The sequence below is a fragment of the Serinus canaria genome, chromosome 25 (assembly GCF_022539315.1).
Source record: "Serinus canaria isolate serCan28SL12 chromosome 25, serCan2020, whole genome shotgun sequence".
In the NCBI taxonomy this organism is placed as follows: Eukaryota; Metazoa; Chordata; class Aves; order Passeriformes; family Fringillidae; genus Serinus; species Serinus canaria.
The window spans coordinates 10,223,990-10,246,189 of NC_066338.1; the positions used below are offsets into that span (position 1 = coordinate 10,223,990).

The 22,200-nt window shown below is 58.1% G+C and overlaps 1 protein-coding gene and 1 long non-coding RNA gene across 11 annotated transcripts; one reads left to right on the plus strand and one right to left on the minus strand.

Annotated features, from left to right (window-relative positions):
- The first annotated feature begins 228 nt into the window (after positions 1 to 228).
- Positions 229 to 14,948, plus strand: TFCP2 (transcription factor CP2). 2 transcript variants are annotated; one of them, XM_050984032.1, is made up of 15 exons: positions 229 to 1,628; positions 3,535 to 3,686; positions 5,096 to 5,172; positions 5,377 to 5,482; positions 5,547 to 5,653; positions 6,489 to 6,641; positions 8,561 to 8,671; positions 9,421 to 9,509; positions 10,141 to 10,189; positions 10,506 to 10,599; positions 10,873 to 10,963; positions 12,487 to 12,593; positions 13,296 to 13,438; positions 14,115 to 14,166; positions 14,259 to 14,948. In XM_050984032.1, exons 1-15 carry the CDS (start codon positions 1,507 to 1,509, stop codon positions 14,294 to 14,296), a joined length of 1,491 nt encoding a protein of 496 aa, XP_050839989.1. In that variant the 5' UTR covers positions 229 to 1,506; the 3' UTR covers positions 14,297 to 14,948. The 2 variants fall into 2 exon arrangements, with proteins under 2 accessions (XP_050839989.1, XP_050839990.1); XM_050984033.1 differs by having other exon boundaries at positions 10,144 to 10,189.
- A 131-nt stretch (positions 14,949 to 15,079) lies between these two features.
- Positions 15,080 to 18,551, minus strand: LOC127060528 (uncharacterized). 9 transcript variants are annotated; one of them, XR_007779674.1, is made up of 4 exons: positions 17,322 to 18,543; positions 17,056 to 17,112; positions 16,785 to 17,009; positions 15,080 to 15,828 (listed from the first exon to the last, which is right to left on the minus strand). It is a non-coding gene; the product is annotated as an uncharacterized LOC127060528 (long non-coding RNA). The 9 variants fall into 9 exon arrangements; XR_007779676.1 differs by having other exon boundaries at positions 17,404 to 18,508; XR_007779675.1 differs by having other exon boundaries at positions 15,080 to 15,910; positions 16,785 to 17,112; positions 17,404 to 18,551.
- Positions 18,552 to 22,200: the final 3,649 nt, after the last annotated feature.

The window sequence follows — 22,200 nt, forward strand, 5'->3', positions numbered from 1 at the left end:
CGGGGCTCGAACCCGCGGTCACGCGGGAGGCGCCGCGCACAGCCCAGCGCCTCACAGAGCCCAGCGCCGCACGCCGCCGCGGCTACGCCCCCAACCAATCCCCGAGTGGTCTTCCCGGCGTGCAGCTCTCTATTGGTTTCTGTGGCCGCCTGTCACGCGGAAAGACCCGGTCCCATTGGCTGAGCGGGGCGGAGGGGCGGGGCCCCTCGCCCAGCGGCGGGGGTGGGGCCGCCGCCTCCATCTTGGCGGAGCGGCGCGTTTGGGGGTCCCGGCCCGGAGCGGGGGGGCGGGCCCGGCCCGGTTTGGGGGGTCCCGACCCGGACTGGGGTTCCCGGCCCGGATTGGGGGGTTCCGGGCTGGACTGGGGGGTCTCTGCCCGGATTGGGGGGGTCCCAGGTCGGACTGAGAGTCCTGGCCCGGATCGGGGGGTCCCAGGTCGGACTGAGAGTCCTGGCCCGGATCGGGGGGTCCCAGGTCGGACTGAGGGTCCTGGCCCGGATCCGGGGGTCCCGGCCCGGACTGGGGGGTCCCGGTTGGGACTGAGGGTTTCGGCCCGGATCGGGGGGTCCTGGCCAGGATTGGGGGGTTCCCCTTGGGTGCAGCCCCTGCAGGGCGGTGCAGGATTTTGGGGTCCCCCGCGGTGCAGCCCTTAGAGGGGAGTGCAGGATTTTTGGGGGTACCCTTGGGTGCAGCCCCTTGAGGGCAGTGCAGGATTTTGGGGTTCCCTTGAGTGCAGCCCTTAGAGGGCAGTGCAGGATTTTGGGGTTCCCTTGAGTGCAGCCCTTAGAGGGCAGTGCAGGATTTTGGGGGGTCCCCTTGGGTTCAGGGCAGTGCCGGATTTTGGGGTCCCCTTGGGTGCAGCCCCTTGAGGGCAGTGCAGGATTTTGGGATCCCCTTGGGTGCAGCCCCCACAGGGCAGTGCAGGATTTTGGGGTCCCCTTGGGTGCAGCCCCTGGGGTTGGTCTGCAGAACTCGCCCCCCCCGGAGCTGCCGCCTCTCAGGGGTTTTGGGGGTCCCCCTGAGGTGTTCCCTGTGAGTGGGGGTGTTGCTGGGTTTTGGGGCTCATTCGCCTGTGGTAGCAGGGTTTGGGGGTCCCCAAATTAGTCACTGCAGGAGAGGGTCCTCAGGAGGTCGGGGGGGCTTTGGTACCCCCAGGAATCAGGGGGAGGTGTTGAGGTGCCCTGAGGAGCCCCTGGCTTGGGGTGACACTGAAGACCCCGTTTAGGAGTGACCCCCAGCCCCAATCGGTTTGGGGTGACCCCAAGAACCCCTCACACTTGAGGTACCCCCCTAACCAGCTGATTTTGGGGGTGACCCCTGCCAGCCCCTTTTTGGGGTGACCCCAAGGACCCACGCGTTTGGGAGTGCCCCAAACCCCGCTTTTGCCTTGTCCCCAAGACACCCCCCTTTTTGAGTACCCCCCGACCCCCCCCCCCTTTTTGGGTGACCCTGAGGACCCCCCGGTTTTGGGGGTGACCCGTTGGCCGTTTTTGGGGTGCTGGGGCCATGGCGTGGGCGCTGAAGCTGCCGCTGGCGGATGAGGTGATCGAGTCAGGGCTGGTGCAGGATTTCGATGCCAGCCTCTCGGGCATCGGGCAGGAGCTCGGCGCCGGCGCCTACAGCATGAGGTACTGGGGACCCCAAAACTCTCAGGGCACCCCAAAACTCACAGGGCACCCCACAACAGGGCACCCCCAAAGATCCCGGGGAAGGCAGGAGCCGTGCGGAGAGTGGGGAGCCCCAAAACGAGCTGGAGGTTGGTGGTGTTGGGCAACACCTCAGCACCGGTACCTGAAGAAGGGGGGGACCCCAGTATGTCCAGAGGCACCCCAAAATCTTCATGGATCCCCAAAGGAAACCCTGAAATCTCCAGAGGTTCCCAGAATGCCCAAGGGAACCCCCAAAATCTCCATGGGTCCCCAAAGGAAATGCCAAAATCTCAGGGGGTCCCCAAAATCCCCAAGGGAAACCCCCAAATCCCTATGGATCCCCAAGGGAAACCCCAAAATCTCCATGGGTCCCCAAGGGAAACCCCAAAATCTCTGGGGGTCCCCAGAATCCCCAAGGGAAATCCCAGAATCTCTGGGGGATCCCAAAATCTCCAGGGGTCCCCAGCATGGCAGGGGTGCCAGGGGCACGGGCACCCTGAACTGAGCCAAAGTTGGGGCACCAAGGGGGGAAATGGGGGCGTGGGGTTGGGAATGGGGTAGGGAAGGAGTTGGGATAGAGTAGGGATGGACCTGGGATGGAGTAGGGAAGGTGTTGGGGTTGGGGCTGGGATGGGTTGGGGATGGAGCTGGGATGGAGTAGGGAAGGAGCTGGGGTTGGAGTTGGGATAGAGTAGGGATGGAGTTGGGATGGAGTAGGGGGAGAGTTATCATTGGAATTATGGCTGGAGTAATGCACAGAGCTGGTTTGGGGCTGGGTTGGATTCAGGATGGATTTGGGCTGGATTTGGGGTGCAGTGGGCATGGATTTGGGGTGCAGTTGGGATGGATTCGGGATGGATTCAGGATGGATGGGGATGGATTCAGGATGTATTCAGGATGGATTTGGGATGGGTTTGGGATGGATTTGGGGTGCAGTTGGGATGGATTGGGGATGGATTCAGGATGTATTCAGGATGGATTTGGGATGGGTTTGGGATGGATTTGGGGTGCAGTTGGGATGGATTCGGGATGGATTCAGGATGGATTCGGCATGGATTTGGGATGGGTTTGGGATGGATTCAGGATGAATTCGGGATGGATTCAGGATGGGTTTGGGATGGATTCAGGATGAATTCGGGATGGATTCGGGATGGATTCAGGATGGATGGGGATGGATTCAGGATGGATGGGGATGGATTCAGGATGGATGGGGATGGATTCGGGATGCCATTGGGATGGATTCAGGATGGATTCGGGATGGATTCGGGATGCCATTGGGATGGATTCGGGATGCCATTGGGATGGATTTGGGATGGATTCATGATGGATGGGGATGGGTTCAGGATGGATGGAGATGGATTTGGGATGTATTCAGAATGGATTTGGGGTGCAGTTGGGATGGATTTGGGATGCCATTGGGCTGGAGCTGTAGTTGGAGTAGGGAAGGAGCAGGGCTGGAGTTACAGCTGGAATTGTGGTTGTTGTAGTGGTTGGAGTCAGGATCAGGAGTACTCTCAGGTGTACCCAGATGGCCACAGGTGCACCTCAGGTGAGCCCCTGAGTTCACAGCACACCTGCAGCTCTGGGCTCAGGCAGGGCCCAGAGCCACGTTCCTGGTGGGGCTCATCCTCCAGGTAGCAAGGCCCAGGTTGGATTGAAGGCATCCCTGACCCCCCCCAGCTCACCTGTCTCAGGTGACTCCTGTGCTGACAGGTGTATTCAGATGGCCACAGGTGTGTTTTCCTGAGGCCAGATGTTCAGGGCACACCTGGAGCCCTGGGCTCAGGCAGGTGTGGCTCATTCTCCAGGTACCAAGGTTGGATTGAAGGCATCCCTGACCCCCCCCAGCTCACCTGTCTCAGGTGACTCTCTGCCCTCTCCACAGCGACGTCCTGGCTCTGCCCATCTTCAAGCAGGAGGAGTCCAGCCTGCCCCCCGAGAGCCAGGACAAGCTGCTGCCCTTCCAGTACGTGCTGTGCGCCGCCACCTCGCCCGCTGTCAAGCTGCACGACGAGACCCTCACCTACCTCAACCAAGGTGAGGCCACACCTGTCCTGCACAGGTACCCGGGAGCCGCCCCAGCAGGAGGGTTCTGCCTGTGGAAGTTGTTGTTTCCCCCGGGAGTTGCTGAGTTTTGGGGTGTTGGTGTTGGGAAATGGGAGGTGGCAGTGCCTGCACCTGGCTGTGCTCGGCCCAGGTGGAGCAGGAGTCACCTGGGGGGTTCGCCAGGTTAAAGGGGGGTACTGGAGGGTGGTGACAGGGGTGTGTACAGGTGTGCAGGGTGGATGCAGGTGTGTGTAAGGTGTATCCGTGTGTGTAAGGTGTATCTGTACAGGTGTGTGCAGTGTGTATCCATACAGATGTGTGCAGGGTGCATGCAGGTGTGTGTAAGGTGTATCCGTGTGTGTAAGGTGTATCTGTACAAGTGTGTGCAGTGTGTATCCATACAGGTGTGTGCAGGGTGGATGCAGGTGTGTGTAAGGTGTATCCATGTGTGTAAGGTGTATCTGTACAGGTGTGTGCAGTGTGTATCCATACAGGTGTGTGCAGGGTGGATGCAGGTGTGTGTAAGGTGTATCTGTATAGGTGTGTGCAGAGGTGTGTGCAGGGTGGATGCAGGTGTGTGTAAGGTGTATCCGTGTGTGTAAGGTGTATCTGTACAGGTGTGTGCAGGGTGTATCCATACATATGTGTGCAGGGTGGATGCAGGTGTGTGTGAAGTGTATCTGTATAGGTGTGTGCAGGGTGTATCCATACAGGTGTGTGTAAGGTGTATTTGTACAGGTGTGTGCAGGTGTATCCATACAGGTATATGCAGGGTGTAAGGTGTATCTGTGTAAGGTATATCTCTATAGGTGTGTGTAAGGTGTATCTGTGTAAGTTATATCTCTACAGGTGTGTGTAAGGTGTATCTGTAGTGTATGCAGAGGATTAGAGGCGTGTGTAAGGTGTATCTGTACAGGTGTGTACAGAGGATTACAGATGTGTGCAGTGTGGTTACAGGTGTGTGTAAGGTGAACAGGTGTGTGTAAGATGTATCTGTACAGGTGTGTGCAGGGTGGTTACGGGTGTGTGCAGGGTGGTTACAGGTGTGTGCAGGGTATATCTGTGTGTGTAAGGTGTATTTGTACAGGTGTGTATAGAGGATTACGTGTATGTGCAGTGTGGTTATAGGTGTGTGCAGGGAGTATCTGTGTGTGTAAGGTGTATCTGTACAGGTGTGTGCAGGGTGGTTACAGGTGTGTGTAGGGTGTATCTGTGTGTGTAAGGTGTATCTGCACAGGTCAGTGCTGGGCAGCTCTGCTGGATGGCAGTTATGGGTTCAGGCTGTACCTGCTGCTTTCAGGTACAGCTGGAAGGTCTGGGTTGGCAGGACCCCAAATGAATGAGGAGCTCAGGGCACAGGTACAGGTGACAGAAAACCTCAGGTGCCCTCCTGCCCCCAGGTCAATCCTACGAGATCCGTATGTTGGACAACAGGAAACTCGGGGAGCTGCCCGAGATCAATGGGAAGCTGGTCAAGGTGAGCAGAGAGCACAGGTGCCCCTGGCCAGGTGTGCCCATGCCAGCCAGGTGCCCTCCAGGGCCCTGCAGCTGGGTGGGGCTGGGAGATACACCTGTTTGGGGGAGGAGGGTGGTTCCCTTTGCCCCTTTTTGGCACAGGGAGGGGCTGCACACCTGGCCAGGTGTGGCAGGGCAGCTCCAGGTGATGTTTCTCCCTCCCCAGAGCATCTTCCGGGTGGTTTTCCACGACCGGCGGCTGCAGTACACGGAGCACCAGCAGCTGGAGGGCTGGAGGTGGAACAGACCTGGCGACAGGATCCTGGACATAGGTGAGTCTCACCTGGCTGGGGCAGCTGGGAGATCCCAGGTGGGCCTCACCTGTCCCCCCCACAGATATCCCGATGTCCGTGGGGATCATCGACCCCCGCGCGAACCCGACGCAGCTCAACACCGTGGAGTTCCTGTGGGACCCCTCCAAGAGGACGTCGGTCTTCATCCAGGTGAGGCACAGGTGGGCTCTATCCACAGCCAGGTGAGGCACAGCTGGGCTCTGTCCACAGCCAGGTGAGGCACAGGTGGGCTCTGTCCACACCCAGGTGAAGGACAGGTGGGCTCTGTCCACAGCCAGGTGAGGCACAGGTGGGCTCTGTCCTATATCCAGGCGGGCTCTGTCCCAGATCCAGGTAGGGAACAGGTGGGCTCTGTCCTATATCCAGGTGGTCTCTGTCCTGCATCCAGGTGAGGCAGAGGTGAGCACTGCCTCACACCCAGGTAAGGGACAGGTGGCAGTGTCTCACATCCAGGTGGGGCACAGGTGGGCTCTGTCCCACACCCAGCTGGGCTCTGTCCCACATCCAGTTACGGGACAGGTGGCAGTGTCTCACATCCAGGAGGGGCACAGGTGCCTCATACCCAGGTGGGGCACAGCTGGGCTCTGTCCCACATCCAGTTATGGATGGGCAGTGTCTCATACCCAGGTGGGGCACAGGTGGGCAGTGTCTCATACCCATATGAAGCACAGGTGGGCTCTGTCCCATGTCCAGGTGAGGGACAGGTGGGCTCTGTTCCACAGCCAGGTGAGGCACAGGTGGGCTCTGTCCCACATCCAGTTAAGGGACAGGTGGGCAGTGTCTCACATCCAGGTGGGGCACAGGTGGGCAGTGCCTCATACCCAGGTGAGGGACAGGTGGGCTCTGTCCCACATCCAGTTACGGGACAGGTGGGCAGTGTCTCACATCCAGGTGGGGCACTGGTGGGCTCTGTCCCCCACCCAGGTGGGGCACAGCTGGGCTCTGTCCCAGAGTGGCAGCCCCCAGGAAGCTCACCTGTCGGCAGGTGCACTGCATCAGCACGGAGTTCACGCTGCGCAAGCACGGTGGCGAGAAGGGCGTTCCCTTCCGCGTGCAGATCGACACCTTCAGGGAGAACGAGAGCGGCGAGTACACCGAGCACCTGCACTCCGCCAGCTGCCAGATCAAGGTGTTCAAGGTACCTGAGCTCCACCTGGCCTCACCCGGGGCTCTGTCCCACTTTGTGCTGGTACCTCTGAAAACTCCCACCTTTAGGAAGAACAGCCCCAGCCTGTGATGCAGGTGGTGCAGGTGGCGCAGGTGGTGCAGGTGGCGTAGGTGGCGCAGGTGATATAGGTGGAGTTGGTGGTGTAGGTGATGCAGGTGGTGCAGGTGGTGTAGGTGACACAGGTGGTGCAGGTGGTCCAGGTGGTGCAGGTGGAGCAGGTGGTGTAGGTGGCACAGGTGGTGCAGGTGGAGCAGGTGGTGCAGGTGATATAGGTGGAGTTGGTGGTGTAGGTGATGCAGGTGGTGCAGGTGGTGTAGGTGACACAGGTGGTGCAGGTGGTCCAGGTGATGCAGGTGGTGCAGGTGGTGTAGGTGACACAGGTGGTGCAGGTGGTCCAGGTGGTGTAGGTGGTGCAGGTGGTGTAGGTGGTGCAGGCAGTGCAGGTGGTGTAGGTGGCGCAGGTGATATAGGTGGAGTTGGTGGTGTAGGTGATGCAGGTGGTGCAGGTGGTGTAGGTGACACAGGTGGTGCAGGTGGCGCAGGTGGTGCAGGTGGTATAGGTGGTAGGTGGTGTAGGTGGTGCAGGTGGTATAGGTGGTAGGTGGTGCAGGTAGTGTAGGTGGCGCAGGTGATATTGGTGGTGCAGGTGATATAGGTGGAGCAGGTGATAGGTGGAGCAGGTGATAGGTGGAGCAGGTGGCGCAGGTGATGCAGGTGGCGCAGGTGGTGTAGGTGGCGCAGGTGGTGCAGGTGCAGGGAGAGGTTGTTCCCGCTCTGGTCACACCTTGGGGTGCCCGTGACTCCATCCCACCTGCAACACCCCCAGAATCTGAGCTTGGCTCTTTTCTCACCTGTTCACCTCAGGGGTCAGTGGGGTGTGGGGTCCTGCTCTGCCCTCCCCTGGTCCACCTGGGCCAAATTCCTTCACCTGCAAGTGCAGGTACAGCCGTGTTTAAGGGAGCTTCTGCAGGGATCTGCCAAGGGGAACACCTGGATACCTGTGGAGGTTCTACATCCGTGCTTCCTATAGGATTTGAGTTACAGGTGTATTCAGGTGGTTACAGGTATCTCCAGGTGTTTACGGGTATATTCAGGTGGTTACAGGTATCTCCAGGTGTTTACAGGTGTCTCCAGGTGGTTACAGGTGTATTCAGGTGTCTCCAGGTGGTTACAGATGTCTCCAGGTGGTTACAGGTGTATTCAGGTGTCTTCAGGTGGTCACACCCCTGTCCCTGCAGAGGCTCTCAGGACAAGCTTCTCCCCAAGCTCCTTTTCCCTCTGCCCATCACCAAGAGGGCTGAGTCACCTGTGCCACCTGTGGGTGTCACACACACCTGTGCCACCCGTGGGTGTCGCACCCACCTATGCCACCTGTGGGTGCCGCACACACCTGTGCCACCTGTGGGTGCCGCACACACCTGTGCCACCCGTGGGTGTCGCACACACCTGTGCCAGCTGTGGGTGTCGCACACACCTGTGCCACCAGTGGGTGTCACACACACCTCTGCCAGCCGTGGGTGTCGCACACACCTGTGCCACCCGTGGGTGCCGCACACACCTGTGCCACCCGTGGGTGTCGCACACACCTGTGCGACCTGTGGGTGTCACACACACCTGTGCCACCGTTGGGTGCCGCACACACCTGTGCCAGCTGTGGGTGTCGCACACACCTGTGCCACCCGTGGGTGCCGCACCTACCTGTGACACCCGTGGGTGTCGCACACACCTGTGCCAGCTGTGGGTGTCGCACGCACCTGTGCCACCTGTGGGTGCCGCACACACCTGTGCGACCTGTGGGTGTCACACACACCTCTGCCGCCCGTGGGTGCCGCACACACCTGTGCCACCCTTGGGTGCCGCACCCACCGTCGTGCCCGTCCCCTTGGCAGCCCAAAGGAGCCGACCGGAAGCAGAAGACGGACCGGGAGAAGATGGAGAAGCGAACGCCCCACGAGAAGGAGAAGTACCAGCCCTCCTACGAGACCACCATCCTGACCGAGGTGAGCTCACCTGCCTCACCTGCCTCACCTGGCTGCCAGGCAGCAGGGCTGTGCTGCTGGGAGACCCCGGCTCAAGGTGTTCATACCTGCCAGGCAAAACTGGGGCAGAGAAGGTGATGTGTACCTGCAGAAGGGCTTGGGGGACATTATTGACCTGAGCTGGGCAGGTGTGGGCAGGGCCAGGTGTGTGGGGTTGGGGGTGTGTGTGGGTCCAGGTGTGTGCAGGGCCAGGTGTGTGGGGTTGGAGGTGTGTGTGGGTCCAGGTGTGTGCAGGGCCAGGTGTGTGGGGTTGGAGGTGTGTGTGGGTCCAGGTGTGTTTGCAGGCCCAGGTGCGTGCAGATGTGTGTGTGCACTGCAGCTGTGAGCGGGTGCAGTCCCAGGTGTGTGTAGGGCCAGGTGTGTGCATGGTTCCAGGTGTATGCAGGTGTGTGTGTGTGAGGTTGGATGTATGTGTGGGTCCGTGTGTGTGCAGATGTGTGCATTCATTGCAGCTGTGTGCAGGTGCGTGCAAGTGCAGCCCAGCTGCATGCAGGTCCAGCCCAGGTGCATGCAGGTGCAGTCCAAGGTGTGTCCAGGTGTGTGTGTGCAGCCCAGGTGCATGCAGGTGCAGTCCCAGGTGTGTTCAGGTGCAGCTCAGGTGTGTTCAGGTGCATGCAGGTGCAGCCCAGGTGTGTTCAGGTGCAGCCCAGGAGTGTTCAGGTGTGCAGGTGCAGCCCAGGTGTCCCTGAGCTCACCTGGCGTGCCCGCAGTGCTCGCCCTGGCCTGAGGTCACCTACGTGCCCAATGCGCCCTCGCCCGGCTTCAACAGCTCCCACAGCAGCTTCTCCATCGGCGACGGGTGCGTGCCGGAACTGGGAGCACTGGGAGTGCTGGGACTGGGAATACTGGGAGTGCTGGGAGTGCTGGGACTGGGAATACTGGGAGTGCTGGGAGTGCTGGGACTGGGAATACTGGGAGTGCTGGGAGTGCCAGACTGGGAGCACTGGGAGTGCTGGGAGCGCTGGGAGTGCAGGGACTGGGAATACTGGGAGTGCTGGGATTAGGAATACTGGGAGTGCTGGGAGTGCCAGACTGGGAGCACTGGGAGTGCTGGGAATACTAGGAATACTGGGACTGTGAGTACTGGGGGCTAGGGGGTGGGTCAGACCTGGGGGGGTGGCACCAGTGACACCCCAGTGATGTCCCAGTGCCATCCCAGTGTCATCCCAGTGACACTGGTGTCATCCCAGTGATACCCTAGTGACCCAGTATCATCCCTATGCCACCCCACTGACCCCAGTAACACCCAGTGTCCCCAATGGCCCCTGTCCAGTGACCCATTGACCCTGTCCCAATGTCCCTCTGTACCAGTGACGCGTGTCCCAGTGTCACAGTGACCCCTGTCCCGGTGCCCCTCTGTCCCCAGTGTCCCAGTGACCCCTGTCCCAGTGTCCCTCTGTCCCCAGTGACCCGTGTCCCTCTGTCCCCAGCAGTGGGTCCCCGAGCCACCAGCCCGACCCCCCCGCGCCCCTGGCTGACGTAAGTACCTGCCCAGGTACCCCTGGGTGCTTCCACAGGGGAACACTTGGGTCACCTGCAGACAGCTGGGAGACCCCACTGTCCTCACCTGGGGGGGAATTCCCACCTGTGCTGGCGCACCCTGAGCTCACCTGTGCCTCAGCACAAACACTTCCACATCACCTGGAGACATTTCCAGGTCCCACCTGCTCAGGGGTTCAATTCCCACCTGTGCTGGCCCACCCTGAGCTCACCTGAGCTCACCTGTGCCCCTGCCTGACTGCAAACACCTGAGCTGGCCAGGCAGGTCACCTGGCAGCACCTGTGTCCCCCTCAGACGCTGCTGCCCACCTGGAGCCCGCAGGAGGCCCAGCAGTGGCTGCACCGCAACCGCTTCTCCACCTTCTCACGGCTCTTCAGGAACTTCTCAGGTGAGTTCTGCCCTCACCTGGGCTGGCTCACCTCCCCTCACCTGGGCTGGGTCACCTCTCCTCACCTGGGACAGATCCCCTTCCCTCAGCTGGACAGGGTCACCTTCCCTCACCTGGGCTGGGTCATCTCCCCTCACCTGGGCCAGGTCACTTCTCACCTGGGCTGCGTCACCTCACCATTCGGGGTGAATTTAAGGGCGAATTTGAGGTGACTCTGGGCTGTCTCTGGGGTGAGTTTTGGGGTGAATCTGGGTGAATTTGGGGCTTCGCCAGGGGCAGACCTGCTGAAGCTGACACGGGAGGACGTGATCCAGATCTGCGGCCCCGCTGATGGCATCCGGCTCTTCAACGCCCTCAAGGGCAGGTGGGGCTCACCTGGGGGGGGGGGCTGGGACACACCTGGGGAGCTGGGACTCATCTGGGGGGGCTGGGACACACCTGGGGAGCTGGGACTCATCTGGGGGGGCTGGGACACACCTGGAGGGGCTGGAGTCACCTGGGGGGCTGGGACACACCTGGGGGGCTGGGACTCATCTGGGGGGGCTGGGACACACCTTGGGGGACTGCGACACACCTGGGGGGCAGGGACTCATCTGGGGGGGGTAGGGTCACCTGGGGGGGCTGGGACACACCTGGGGGGGGGTGTGGGGTCACCTGGGGGGCTGGGACACACCTGGGGGGGGCTGGGACACACCTGGGGGGGGTCAGGATTCACCTGGGGGGCTGGGGTTCACCTGGGGGGGGTCAGGACTCACCTGGCCCAGGCTTTTCCCATCCGAGTCAGGAATTCAGAGGAACTTTGGGAAAGGAGGTCCAGGTTGGACAGAGGAATTGGGGACTGGGGATTGAGAATTAGGGATTTGGGATTGGGAATTGGGATTGGGGGTTGGGAATTGGGATTGGGGATGGGGGTTGGGAATTGGGGATTGGGATTGGGGGTTGGGAATTGGGAATTGGGGATTGGGGATGGGGGTTGGGAATTAGGGATTGGGAATTGAGAATTAGTGGTTTGGGATTGAGAATTGGGAATTGGGGATTGGGAATTGAGGATTGGGGATTAGGGATTGGGAAATAGGAACTGGGAATTGGGAATTAGTGGTTTGGGATTCAGAATTGGGAATTGGGAATTGGGAACTGGGGATTGGGAATTGAGGATTGGGGATTAGGGATTGGGAAATAGGAACTGGGAATTGGGAATTAGAGATTAGGGATTGGGAAGTCTTTGAGTTTGAGACTCCAGGACTGGAGGCCCAGGCCAGGAGCTCCTGCTGCTCCAGGAGCTGTCTCCACCTGGCACCTGCCCAGAAGGTTCCCACAGGGCTGTTCCTCACACCTTGCTGTAAAAATCAGGGGTTTGCCCCAGGAGTCTGACACACCTGGAATGTTTTGGGAGGATGAGAGGGACAGAGGGCCCAGGTGGGAATGGCTGGAGAGCATCCTCAGGTACCTGACAGGGACAGGGGAGCCTCTCCAGGTGGGAATGGCTGGGGAGCATCCTCAGGTACCTGACAGGGACAGGGGAGCCTCTGCAGGTGGGAATGGCTGGGGAGCATCCTCAGGTACCTGACAGGGACAGGGGAGCCTCTCCAGGTGGGAATGGCTGGGGAGCATCCTCAGGTACCTGACAGGGACAGGGGTTAGGGTTAGGGTGGGAATTCCCAGGTGGGAATTCCAGAGGAGCATCATCAGGTACCTGACAGGGACAGGGAGCCCCTCCAGGTGGGAATTCCAGGGAATGCTGACCTGGGCCACCAAGTGGACACCTGGAGCTCAGGTGGACACAGCACAGGGGTTCTCTGGGATGGGCTCATCCAGCTGCTCCTGGGGACACCTGGCAGGGGGAGGGGCTGGGCAGGGGGAGCCCCAGGTGACCCTCACCTGTCCCAGGATGGTGCGGCCCCGCCTGACCATCTACGTGTGCCAGGAGTCACAGCAGGTGAGGGAGCCCCAGCACGAGCACGAGGACGGCGACGGCAGCAGCGGCACCTTCTTTGGTGAGGGGGGGCAGGGACTCACCTGGGGCGGCAGGGAGCTCACCTGGGGGCAGGGAGCTCACCTGGGGGCAGGGAGCACACCTGGGGGGGCCGGGAGCACACCTGGGAGGGCAGGGAGCTCACCTGGAGGGCAGGGACTCACCTGGGAGGCAAAGAGGGGCTGGGACACACCTGAGGGTGGGGGAGGGGCTGGGGGGGTGGGGGAGGGGCTGGTTTCCATCATTCCTGTCGTGCTGAGGACAAACCCACCTGAACAGTCCAGGTGCTGCTGCTCAGGGGGCCTGGGAGGTCTGTGGGGCCAGGGGTGGAAATGCCAGGCAGGACATGGTGACAGACAGGACAGGGGTGCCAGGCAGGACAGGGGTGACAGAGAGGTCACAGGTGACAAAGAGGACGTGGGTGCCATGCAGGTCATGGTGGCAGACAGGACACAGGTGAGACTGGACAGGGGTGACAGACAGGTCACAGTGACAGGATACAGTGACAGACAGGTCACAGTGACAGGCAGGACACAGGTGACAGACAGGACACAGTGCCAGGCAGGACAGGGGTGACAGGCAGGTCACAGTGCCAGGTAGGACAAAGGTGACAGGTCACAGTGACAGACAGGACATGGTGACAGACAGGTCCCTGTTGGGAGCAGAGCCGTGCCCAGTGCAGGTGGCCGTGCTGGCACACCTGTCAGGTGTCCCGTGCCCACAGTGTACCACGCCGTGTACCTGGAGGAGCTGACGGCGGCCGAGCTGGCCGAGAAGCTGGCACAGCTGTTCCGGGTGCCCGCCCAGCACATCCAGCACATCTACAAACAGGGCCCCACGGGCATCCACGTGCTGGTCAGCGACCAGGTAACCCCACCTGCCCCAGGACACACCTGGCAGTGACCAGGTAACCCCACCTGCCCCGGGCATCCACCTGGCAGTGACCAGGTAACCCCACCTGCCCCGGGCATCCACCTGGCAGCGACCAGGTAACACCCCCCTGCGGCAGGGCACACCTGGCAGCAACCAGGTAACACCCCCCTGCGGCAGGGCACACCTGGGTGATCCCCCCCTGCCTGAGGGCACACCTGGCAGTGACCACGTAACACCCACCTGCCCCAGGGCACACCTGGCATTGACCCTCCTGTCCCAGGACACACCTGGCATTGACCCCCCTGCCCCAGGGCACACCTGGCAGTGACCAGGTAACGCCCACCTGCCCCACAGACACACCTGGCAGTGACCAGGTAACGCCCACCTGCCCCACAGACACACCTGGCAGTGACCAGGTAATGCCCACCTGCCCCAGGGTACACCTGGCAGTGACCAGGTAATGCCCCCTGCCCCAGAGCGTACCTGGAGGTCACCCTGAGGGCAGCATCACCTGGGCAGGTGCTGGGAAGGGCCCAAATAAATAAAATATTTCTGGTTGGTGCCTCCAAAGGTCCCACCTGAACTCCCACCTGGGTGCCTCCAGCCCTTTGGAACCCAAATTTTTTCCCAAAAAAAATCCCTAAATTGGTGCTGTTTGGTTTTTTTTCAGATGATCCAGAACTTCCAGGATGAATCCTGCTTCATCCTGGACACCCTGAAAGGTGTGTGAGTACCTGGGCTCTGTGTTTGGGCCACACCTGAGTCACATCAGCCCTTCCCACCTTCCCTCACCTGTTCTGGGCTTCCTTTGCAGCCGAAACCAATGACAGCTACCACATCATCCTGAAGTAGGGGGCCAGGTGAGGGACAGGTGAGGAGCACCTGCAGCCTCTCAGCACACCTGGAGACCCTCCACTCCCAGCACGAGGACACAGCAGAAATCTGGGAACCCCCCAGGTGTTGTTACCTGGCCACCCCCCCTCACAGGGAACACCTGGAGAGCCCCCAGGTGTGGTCACCTGGCAGCCCTGCCCACAGGTGACTCCTGGCATGGACAGGATGCTCCACAGCTGGAGCTCTGGGGCACCAGGTGTGCACCCACCTGGGACAGGTGTTGCCTCCAGGTGGGTGCAGGTGTGATCTCATAAGGTCATCAAGAATTCCAGATCCAGATTTAATTACGGAAAATTGGAGGATAAAGGAATAACTGGGGGTGGGGGGTGGGGAGGGGACAATGCTGAGTGCTTTGGGGAGAAAAGCAAATATTTGGCTCTTTCTGCTGAATATGTGAAGTGATTGAAGTGGCTCTGGGCAGGTGTCCAGGTGAGGGATCTGCCCAGGTGTGGGAGGTTGATCCCCAGATCCCTCAGACCTGGATGCTCCAGGTAACACCAGCCTCAGCCCCTCCGGTGTTTCAGGCAAAAAAAAAAAAAACAGGAAAAAAGACAATAAACCCCAAGGATTTGATTTAAATAAAGCCAGGGTGGGACCCAGGTGTGGCAGGTCCTGGCTCAGGTGTGATAGTCTGGCCAGTGCAGGGGGTCAGCACCACCCCAGAACCTCCCCAGGACTGAGTAGCACCTCCAAAATCACCCCAAAACCATCCCCAAGACCGCACAAAAATCACTCAAAACCACCCCCCAAGAAATACCCAAAATCACCCCCAAACCACCCCAAAATCACCTCCAAAAATCTGCCAGATCACCTCAGGATGGCCCCAAAATCACCTCAAAATATCCCTGAATCTTCCCCCAAATTACCCCCTCACCATCCAAAGTTACCCCAAAATCATCTACAAATTGCCCCAAATCCCCTCAAATTCATCCCCAAATCCCCCCAAATTCATCCCCAAATCCCCCATCCCCCCGGGGGTGTCTGGGCTGGAGCACCCTCGGTTGATCCTGGCTCAGGTGTGCCCAGGTGGGACACACCTGGAGGAGGAGGAGGAGGGGGTCTTTGATCCTGTGAGCCCCTTCCTTGGTCAGTGACTGCCAGGTGTGTGCTCAGTCCTGGCCCCCAGACTCCAAACCCAGCTGGGGGCAGGAAAGGCAGCAGGGATCAGTGGAGGGAAGAGCTTCCACAAACAGAACGGCAACATTGGTAAAGAAAAGAGTACAGAAGGGCAGAAATTAACCCTGTCCTGGCCACAACCAGGCCATTCCCACCTCTTGCTGCACTCCGCCCACACCATTCCTTATGCCACACCCTGCACTCACCCTTTACTCCGTCCACACCATTCCTTATCCCACACCCTGCACTCACCCTTTACTCCATCCACACCATTCCTTATCCCTTGCACTCACCCTTTACTCCATCCACACCATTCCTTATCCCACACCTTGCACTCACCCTTTACTCCATCCACACCATTCCTTATCCCACACCTTGCACTCACCCTTTACTCCATCCACACCATTCCTTATCCCTTGCACTCACCCTTTACTCCATCCACACCATTCCTTATCCCTTGCACTCATCCTTTACTCCATCCACACCATTCCTTATCCCTTGCACTGGCTCTTTATTCTACACTGTCCACACCACTCCTTATCCCAAACCTTGCACTGGTTCTTTATTCTGCACCATCAATGTCATTCCTGATCCCAAACCTTGCACTCACCCTTTTTTCTGCACCATCCACACCATTCCTTATCCCGAACCTTGCCCTTGTCCTTTATTCTGCCCCATTGTCCTGGTTTAGGGCAAATTTGGGAGAAAACCTCCCAAGGGGCCCCTCCAGAAAGCAAACCCACACGGCCCCTAGCCCCAACCAGTTCAGGAAGGATTCCTCAGAGAGAAGTGGAAAGAACCTTTTTGTTTAACAGGCACGGCACCCCCAGCACAAAAAATGAACAATACCAGATGACAGCACTCTGTCACTGCTCTGACAAAGATGACAAATGCAGAAAGTCTCTCCTGGGGTGGTCGCTCTGTTATCAGTCCCTCCGGCGCTGGGGCAGCTGCTGCAGCCACAAGGTGCAAACTCTCGGTGTTTGCCAGGTCCCAGTCTGGAGCAGGTTCGAGTGGTTCCAAGAAAAGGGAAGAAAAACAGTCCAGGGAAGATTTGGACTGCCTAGTTAAGCTAACCAGCAGAAGCAAAAAGCAGCAGCAAGAGCAAAGCAAGAAGCCAAAGCAGCACTTTGTCCTGCCCTGTCTGTGTGTCCCACCAGCTGTGGGGGAGCAACTGATGACAAAACCAAACCAAACCAAAAGTTCACTCTTCAGAGCCAGTCCTGAAGGCACAGAACATAATATCCAGCATAAACAGAGCAACGACTGGGGATACAAGCATCATAATGTCACCCTAGGACAGCCATCCACACCATTCCTTATCCCACACCCTGCACTCACCCTTTACTCCATCCACACCATTCCTTATCCCACACCCTGCACTCACCCTTTACTCCATCCACACCATTCCTTATCCCACACCCTGCACTCACCCTTTACTCCATCCACACCATTCCTTATCCCACACCCTGCACTCACCCTTTACTCCATCCACACCATTCCTTATCCCACACCCTGCACTCACCCTTTACTCCATCCACACCATTCCTTATCCCTTGCCCTCACCCTTTACTCCATCCACACCATTCCTTATCCCACACCCTGCACTCACCCTTTACTCCATCCACACCATTCCTTATCCCACACCTTGCACTCACCTTTACTCCATCCACACCATTCCTTATCCCAACCCTGCACTCACCCGTTACTCCATCCACACCATTCCTTATCCCTGTGCACTCACCCTTTACGCCATCCACACCATTCCTGTATCCCTTGCACTCACCCTTTACTCCATCCACACCATTCCTTATCCCTTGCACTCACCCTTTACTCCATCCACACCATCCTTATCCCTTGCACTCACCCTTTACTCCATCCACACCATTCCTTATCCCTTGCACTCACCCTTTACTCCATCCACACCATTCCTTATCCCTTGCACTCACCCTTTACTCCATCCACACCATTCCTTATCCCACACCTTGCACTCACCCTTTACTCCATCCACACCATTCCTTATCCCACCCCTGCCCTCACCCTTTTCCTGCACCACCCACCCCCTGCCCAGGTTCCCCCATGTTCCAGCTGTGCCCACATTTCACGCACAGCAGGAGTTTCACCTCCTCAATCCCCGGCTGTCCCAGGTGTGTGTTGAGATCAGTCAATCCTGGCTGTCCGTGTGTCTGTCCTGGATCTCCCAGGACATGAGAGCTGCTGTGCCCGGAGCTTCCAGCTGGAGCTGCCCATCCTCGTCCTCCCTGGGAGCCACAGCAGTGTCACCCCAGCCAGCGGTGTCAGACATCAAGGGGAGAAGGATGATGAGGAGACTCCATCTTATGAGAAGGCTAATTAATTACTTAATTATACGATATTATTCTATATTATATTGCACTGAATCTGCCAAGCACTCAACTGCACTGCACAGAACCCGACAGTCACGACACACACACATGGATTCAACTGATCAATGAATCCAATTGACCAGAATAATTGATCACATAACCAGAATTCAATCACCAATTCCCTTCAGGCAAACAATCTTCCACAACGCATCCCACTTGTGAACAGCACAGGAGCAGCAATTGAGATCAGAACTGGTTTTCCTTTCTCTGAGGTTCAGAGCATGAGAATCCCAGAAATATCCTTGGGAAGTTGTGCCTGGCTTTTCTCTGTGCAGAGAAATGTGGCCACACAGTGGGACACAGTTCCGTTTCCAGAATGTTCTCACCCCAGAATCGAAGCCCCCCAGGGACATTTGTGTTTCCCTGTCCTCTCCATCTCCCACCAAGCGCACCCAGGTCCCTGAGCAGGAGCAATCCCAGGGTGGGTTTGCCTTTGCTCGAGGCAGGACTGATCCAAACTCTTCCCTGGCAGTTCCTGGTGTGTCCACAGGGGCTTGGTTTCCTTCTGCAGCCCCGGGGCTCACACAGGGCAGGGCTGTTCCACTGTGCAGTGTTGGGCTGTTGGAGCGTCCCCAGGACGAGGTGAGAGATGAGAATTGGCTCCAAGTTTTCAGAAGGCTGATTTATTATATTATGATATTTATTACATTAAAAGAAAATTATATACTAAAACTATACTAAAGAAAGAGAAAGGAGGCTGGACAAGAATGAATAATAAAACCTTGTGACAGACCAGCGAGTCTGACACAGCTGGACTGGGATTGGTCATTAATTAAAAACAATTCACATGGAACCAATCAAAGATGCACCTGCTGATAAACCATCTCCAGGCCACATTCCAACAAATTAATGTTTGCATTTCTTTTCTGAGGCTTCTCAGGAGAAAGGTCCTGCCAAAGGGATTTTTATAAAATATCATGGTGACAGCGCAGCCTCAGGTGGTGACAGTCACTCCCAGCTTGGGGTGCCCAGGTGACTTCACTGACTGCAGGTCCCATCGCTGGAAGGTGCCCAGGTTTGCCCTCAGGGTGGTTTTTAGCAGCCCCTTGCACTGGCCCAGATCCCCAGGGCTGGTGCCTGGCAGGGAATGGGACACCCCCTCCCCATCCCTAGGGAATGGACACCCCCTCCCCATCCCGAGGGGAATGGGACACCCCCTCCCCATCCCTAGGGAATGGACACCCCCTCCCCATTTCTAGGAAATGTGACACCCCTCCCCATCCCGAGGGAATGGACACCCCCGCCCCATCCCGAGGGAATGGGACACCCCCTCCCCATCTCTAGGGAAATGTGACACCCCCTCCCCATCCCGAGGGAATGGACACCCCCTCCCCATCCCGAGGGGAATGTGACACCCCTCTCCATCCCGAGGGGATGGACACCCCCTCCCCATCCCGAGGGGAATGGGACACCCCCTCCCCATCCCGAGGGAATGGGACACCCCCTCCCCATCCCTAGGGAATGGACACCCCCTCCCCATCCCTAGGGAATGGACACCCCCTCCCCATCCCTAGGGAAATGGGACACCCCCTCCCCATCCCGAGGGAATGTGACACCCCCTCCCCATCCCGAGGGAATGGACACCCCCTCCCCATCCCGAGGAGAATGGGACACCCCCTCCCCATCCCGAGGGGGATTGTGACCACCCACTCCCCATCTCCGAGGGGAATGTGACAGGACCACCCCCCTTCCCCCTCCCGAGGGGATTACTGTGACACCACCCCCCTCCCCCCCTCCCGAGGGAACTGGGACACCCCCCCTACCCATCCCGAGGGGTGTACCCCCCCTCCCCATCCCGAGGAATGGACCCCCCCCCCCGAGGGACACCCCCTCCCCATCCCGAGGGGAATGGACACCCCCTTCCCTCCCGGGGATTGACACACCCCCTTCCCATCTCGAGGGAAATGGGACACCCCCCTCCCCATCCCGAGGGGATGTGACACCCCCTCCCCATCCCGAGGGGATGTGACACCCCCTCCCCATCCTGAGGGGAATGGACACCCCCTCCCCATCCCGAGGGGAATGGGACACCCCTCTCCATCCCTAGGGGAATGGGACACCCCCTCCCCACCCTCTCTGGCCCGGGTGTCCATGAGCCCATGAACTCGGTCCCCCGTCCCACACAGTTCTCTCAGGCCCCCACATCACCGTGGGATGGGGAGTTTTTGTTTTTCCAGGCCCGGGGGCTGAGAGGCACAGGCTCCATCTCCAGGCACCCTCGGGTGCCCCTGCCCCTGCCAGCTCGTGGCCCTGGCAGGTTTGGGGTGCTGTGATGCCACCGACTGCTGCTCCCCACATCTCGGGTTTCTTCCTTGAAATGGCTCCCGAGGTATTTCTGAGTCTTTTTTCCCAGCCCCATGACCGAAGAAGAAGTCGAGATTCCTCAGTTTTGTTTTCCAGGGTTGTTTATTTTCCCTTGTCCATTCCATTCCTTCTCTGCCCTGCTGAGGTCTGTCCAGCAGGTCGGGTTGTGGCACAGTCCCTGCCCTTGGGGTGGTGTTGGCTTTTGATACTAAAAACTACCTGTACTTTATTTACAGTAACTTTCCAATCCCTATCACCTGTGTTAGACAGTCTGTCTCTGCTCCAAACCAATCCAGCAGTGCCACCATCACAGCAGAAGATGGAGGACAAGGAGAAGAAGGACAGGACAGATTCCCCCATCTTGCCTCTTGAACCCCCATTCTAAATCCCCAAAATTCTACTTTTTCACCCCGTGACAAATTCACTGTCATTCTACTCAAACTCCTGTGGCTTGTAACTCCTCACACAAAGTTGGGAATAGTTTCCATGGCTAAAATCAAAGGCACAGGTGTGTTTGACTCCATGCCAAGGTATCTGAGCCCCTCAACTGGGTCTTGAGTCCTCCAGGGCAGCCAGAGCAATGTCCTGGGTTGCAATGCTCACACTGGGACTCGATCCCTGGCCCCAGGGGCTCCACCACAATGGCAGCTCAGTTCCCCAGTCGTGGATTGGGCTGGGGTGCAGTGCCCATGGCTGGTTCCATCCTCCCTCCCGGCCCTCCAGGATGGCATCTCTCCCTCCAGGATGGCATCTCTCCCTCCAGGATGGCATCTCTCCCTCCAGGATAGCATTTCTCCCTCCAGGATGGCATCTCTCCCTCCAGGATGGCATCTCTCCCTCCAGGATGGCATCTCTCCCTCCAGGATGGCATTTCTCCCTCCAGGATGGCATCTCTCCCTCCAGGATGGCATTTCTTCCTCCAGGATGGCATTTCTCCCTCCAGGATGGCATCTCTGCCCCAATCCTGAGGCATCCTGGGCACCTGTGAGAAACAGCTCCTCACTTTTCATCGTTCAGGAAGGTTCATTAAACCTTATCAGAAATACAACAGAAGACTGAATAAAGATAAAAGGTTACAGCGCCGAGAGCAAAAGATTTTCCCCGCCATGTGCTCAGCCCCCTCACCATGGAGGTTTTCCCTTTTAACCCTTTAACGCCTCCCAAAGTTGTGTCCATCAACCCCTTCTTCGCTGTCCAGTGGTGGAGATCTCCTCCTCAAATCCTGACTGGAGCTCAGGTGTCCCCACAGTGACAGCCAGCCCTCCCAGGTGTCCCTTGATAACCACGTGAGGGGGTGCAGCCCAACTATAAAACTATAAACTTCTCTTAACCTATATACATGAGATTTGTCCATTAATTGTGAGTCAATCATGGCGTTACTCATTGTTAGGAAAATTCATCCACAAACACCAGAGGTTTGTGTCCAAAGAGGAGCCAGAGGAGTCCTTTTTTTGGCTTTATTCCAATCAAGGCAGAGGCCATGGGGCATCCCCTGGGGTCTCTCAGATTTCTGGAGGACGCAGCCTCCTTTTTATCCCAATTTCCAGACACATTTCCCTTCTCTCTTTCCCCATTTCTGAGGTGCTTGAGAGGTTCAGACTTCCCAGAGCACCTGATACCAAAGATTTCCCTCTAATGTACAACCCTCCCTTTAAATCTTATGGAATTTAGGTGTTTTTCTTCCCCATTGTTTCTCTCATCTCTCAACATCTAATTTCATTTATCAGCAAACATAAAGTTTGTTTGTAAAAGCAAATCTCTTTTCCCATTCATCAATCAGTGCAATCCTTCCCATTGTTTCTCTTCTCTCCCAGTGCTGGTTTTATCCACCAGCAGACCCAGAGCTGGTTTGGAAAGACAAATCCCTGATTCCTCTCACTCCTCTATCACACACCCCAAGCTGGGAATGACTGTCCCTTGTGGTGCCAGCCCAGATGTACCTGGCACACTGATCCTGGCAGCCCAATCCACCTGGATCCCCCTGGTGGTTGTTGTGCTGCTCCTCAGCCTGGCTCTCGAGCACACAACGGTTTTCAT

Coding starts and splice junctions, on each gene's coding strand:
- TFCP2 (XM_050984032.1), top strand. CDS start 1,507: ATGGCGTGGGCGCTGAAGCTGCCGCTGGCGGATGAGGTGATCGAGTCA. Junction 5,483..5,546: donor CGACAGGATCCTGGACATAG/GTGAGTCTCACC, acceptor TCCCCCCCACAG/ATATCCCGATGTCCGTGGGG. Junction 8,672..9,420: donor AGACCACCATCCTGACCGAG/GTGAGCTCACCT, acceptor GCGTGCCCGCAG/TGCTCGCCCTGGCCTGAGGT.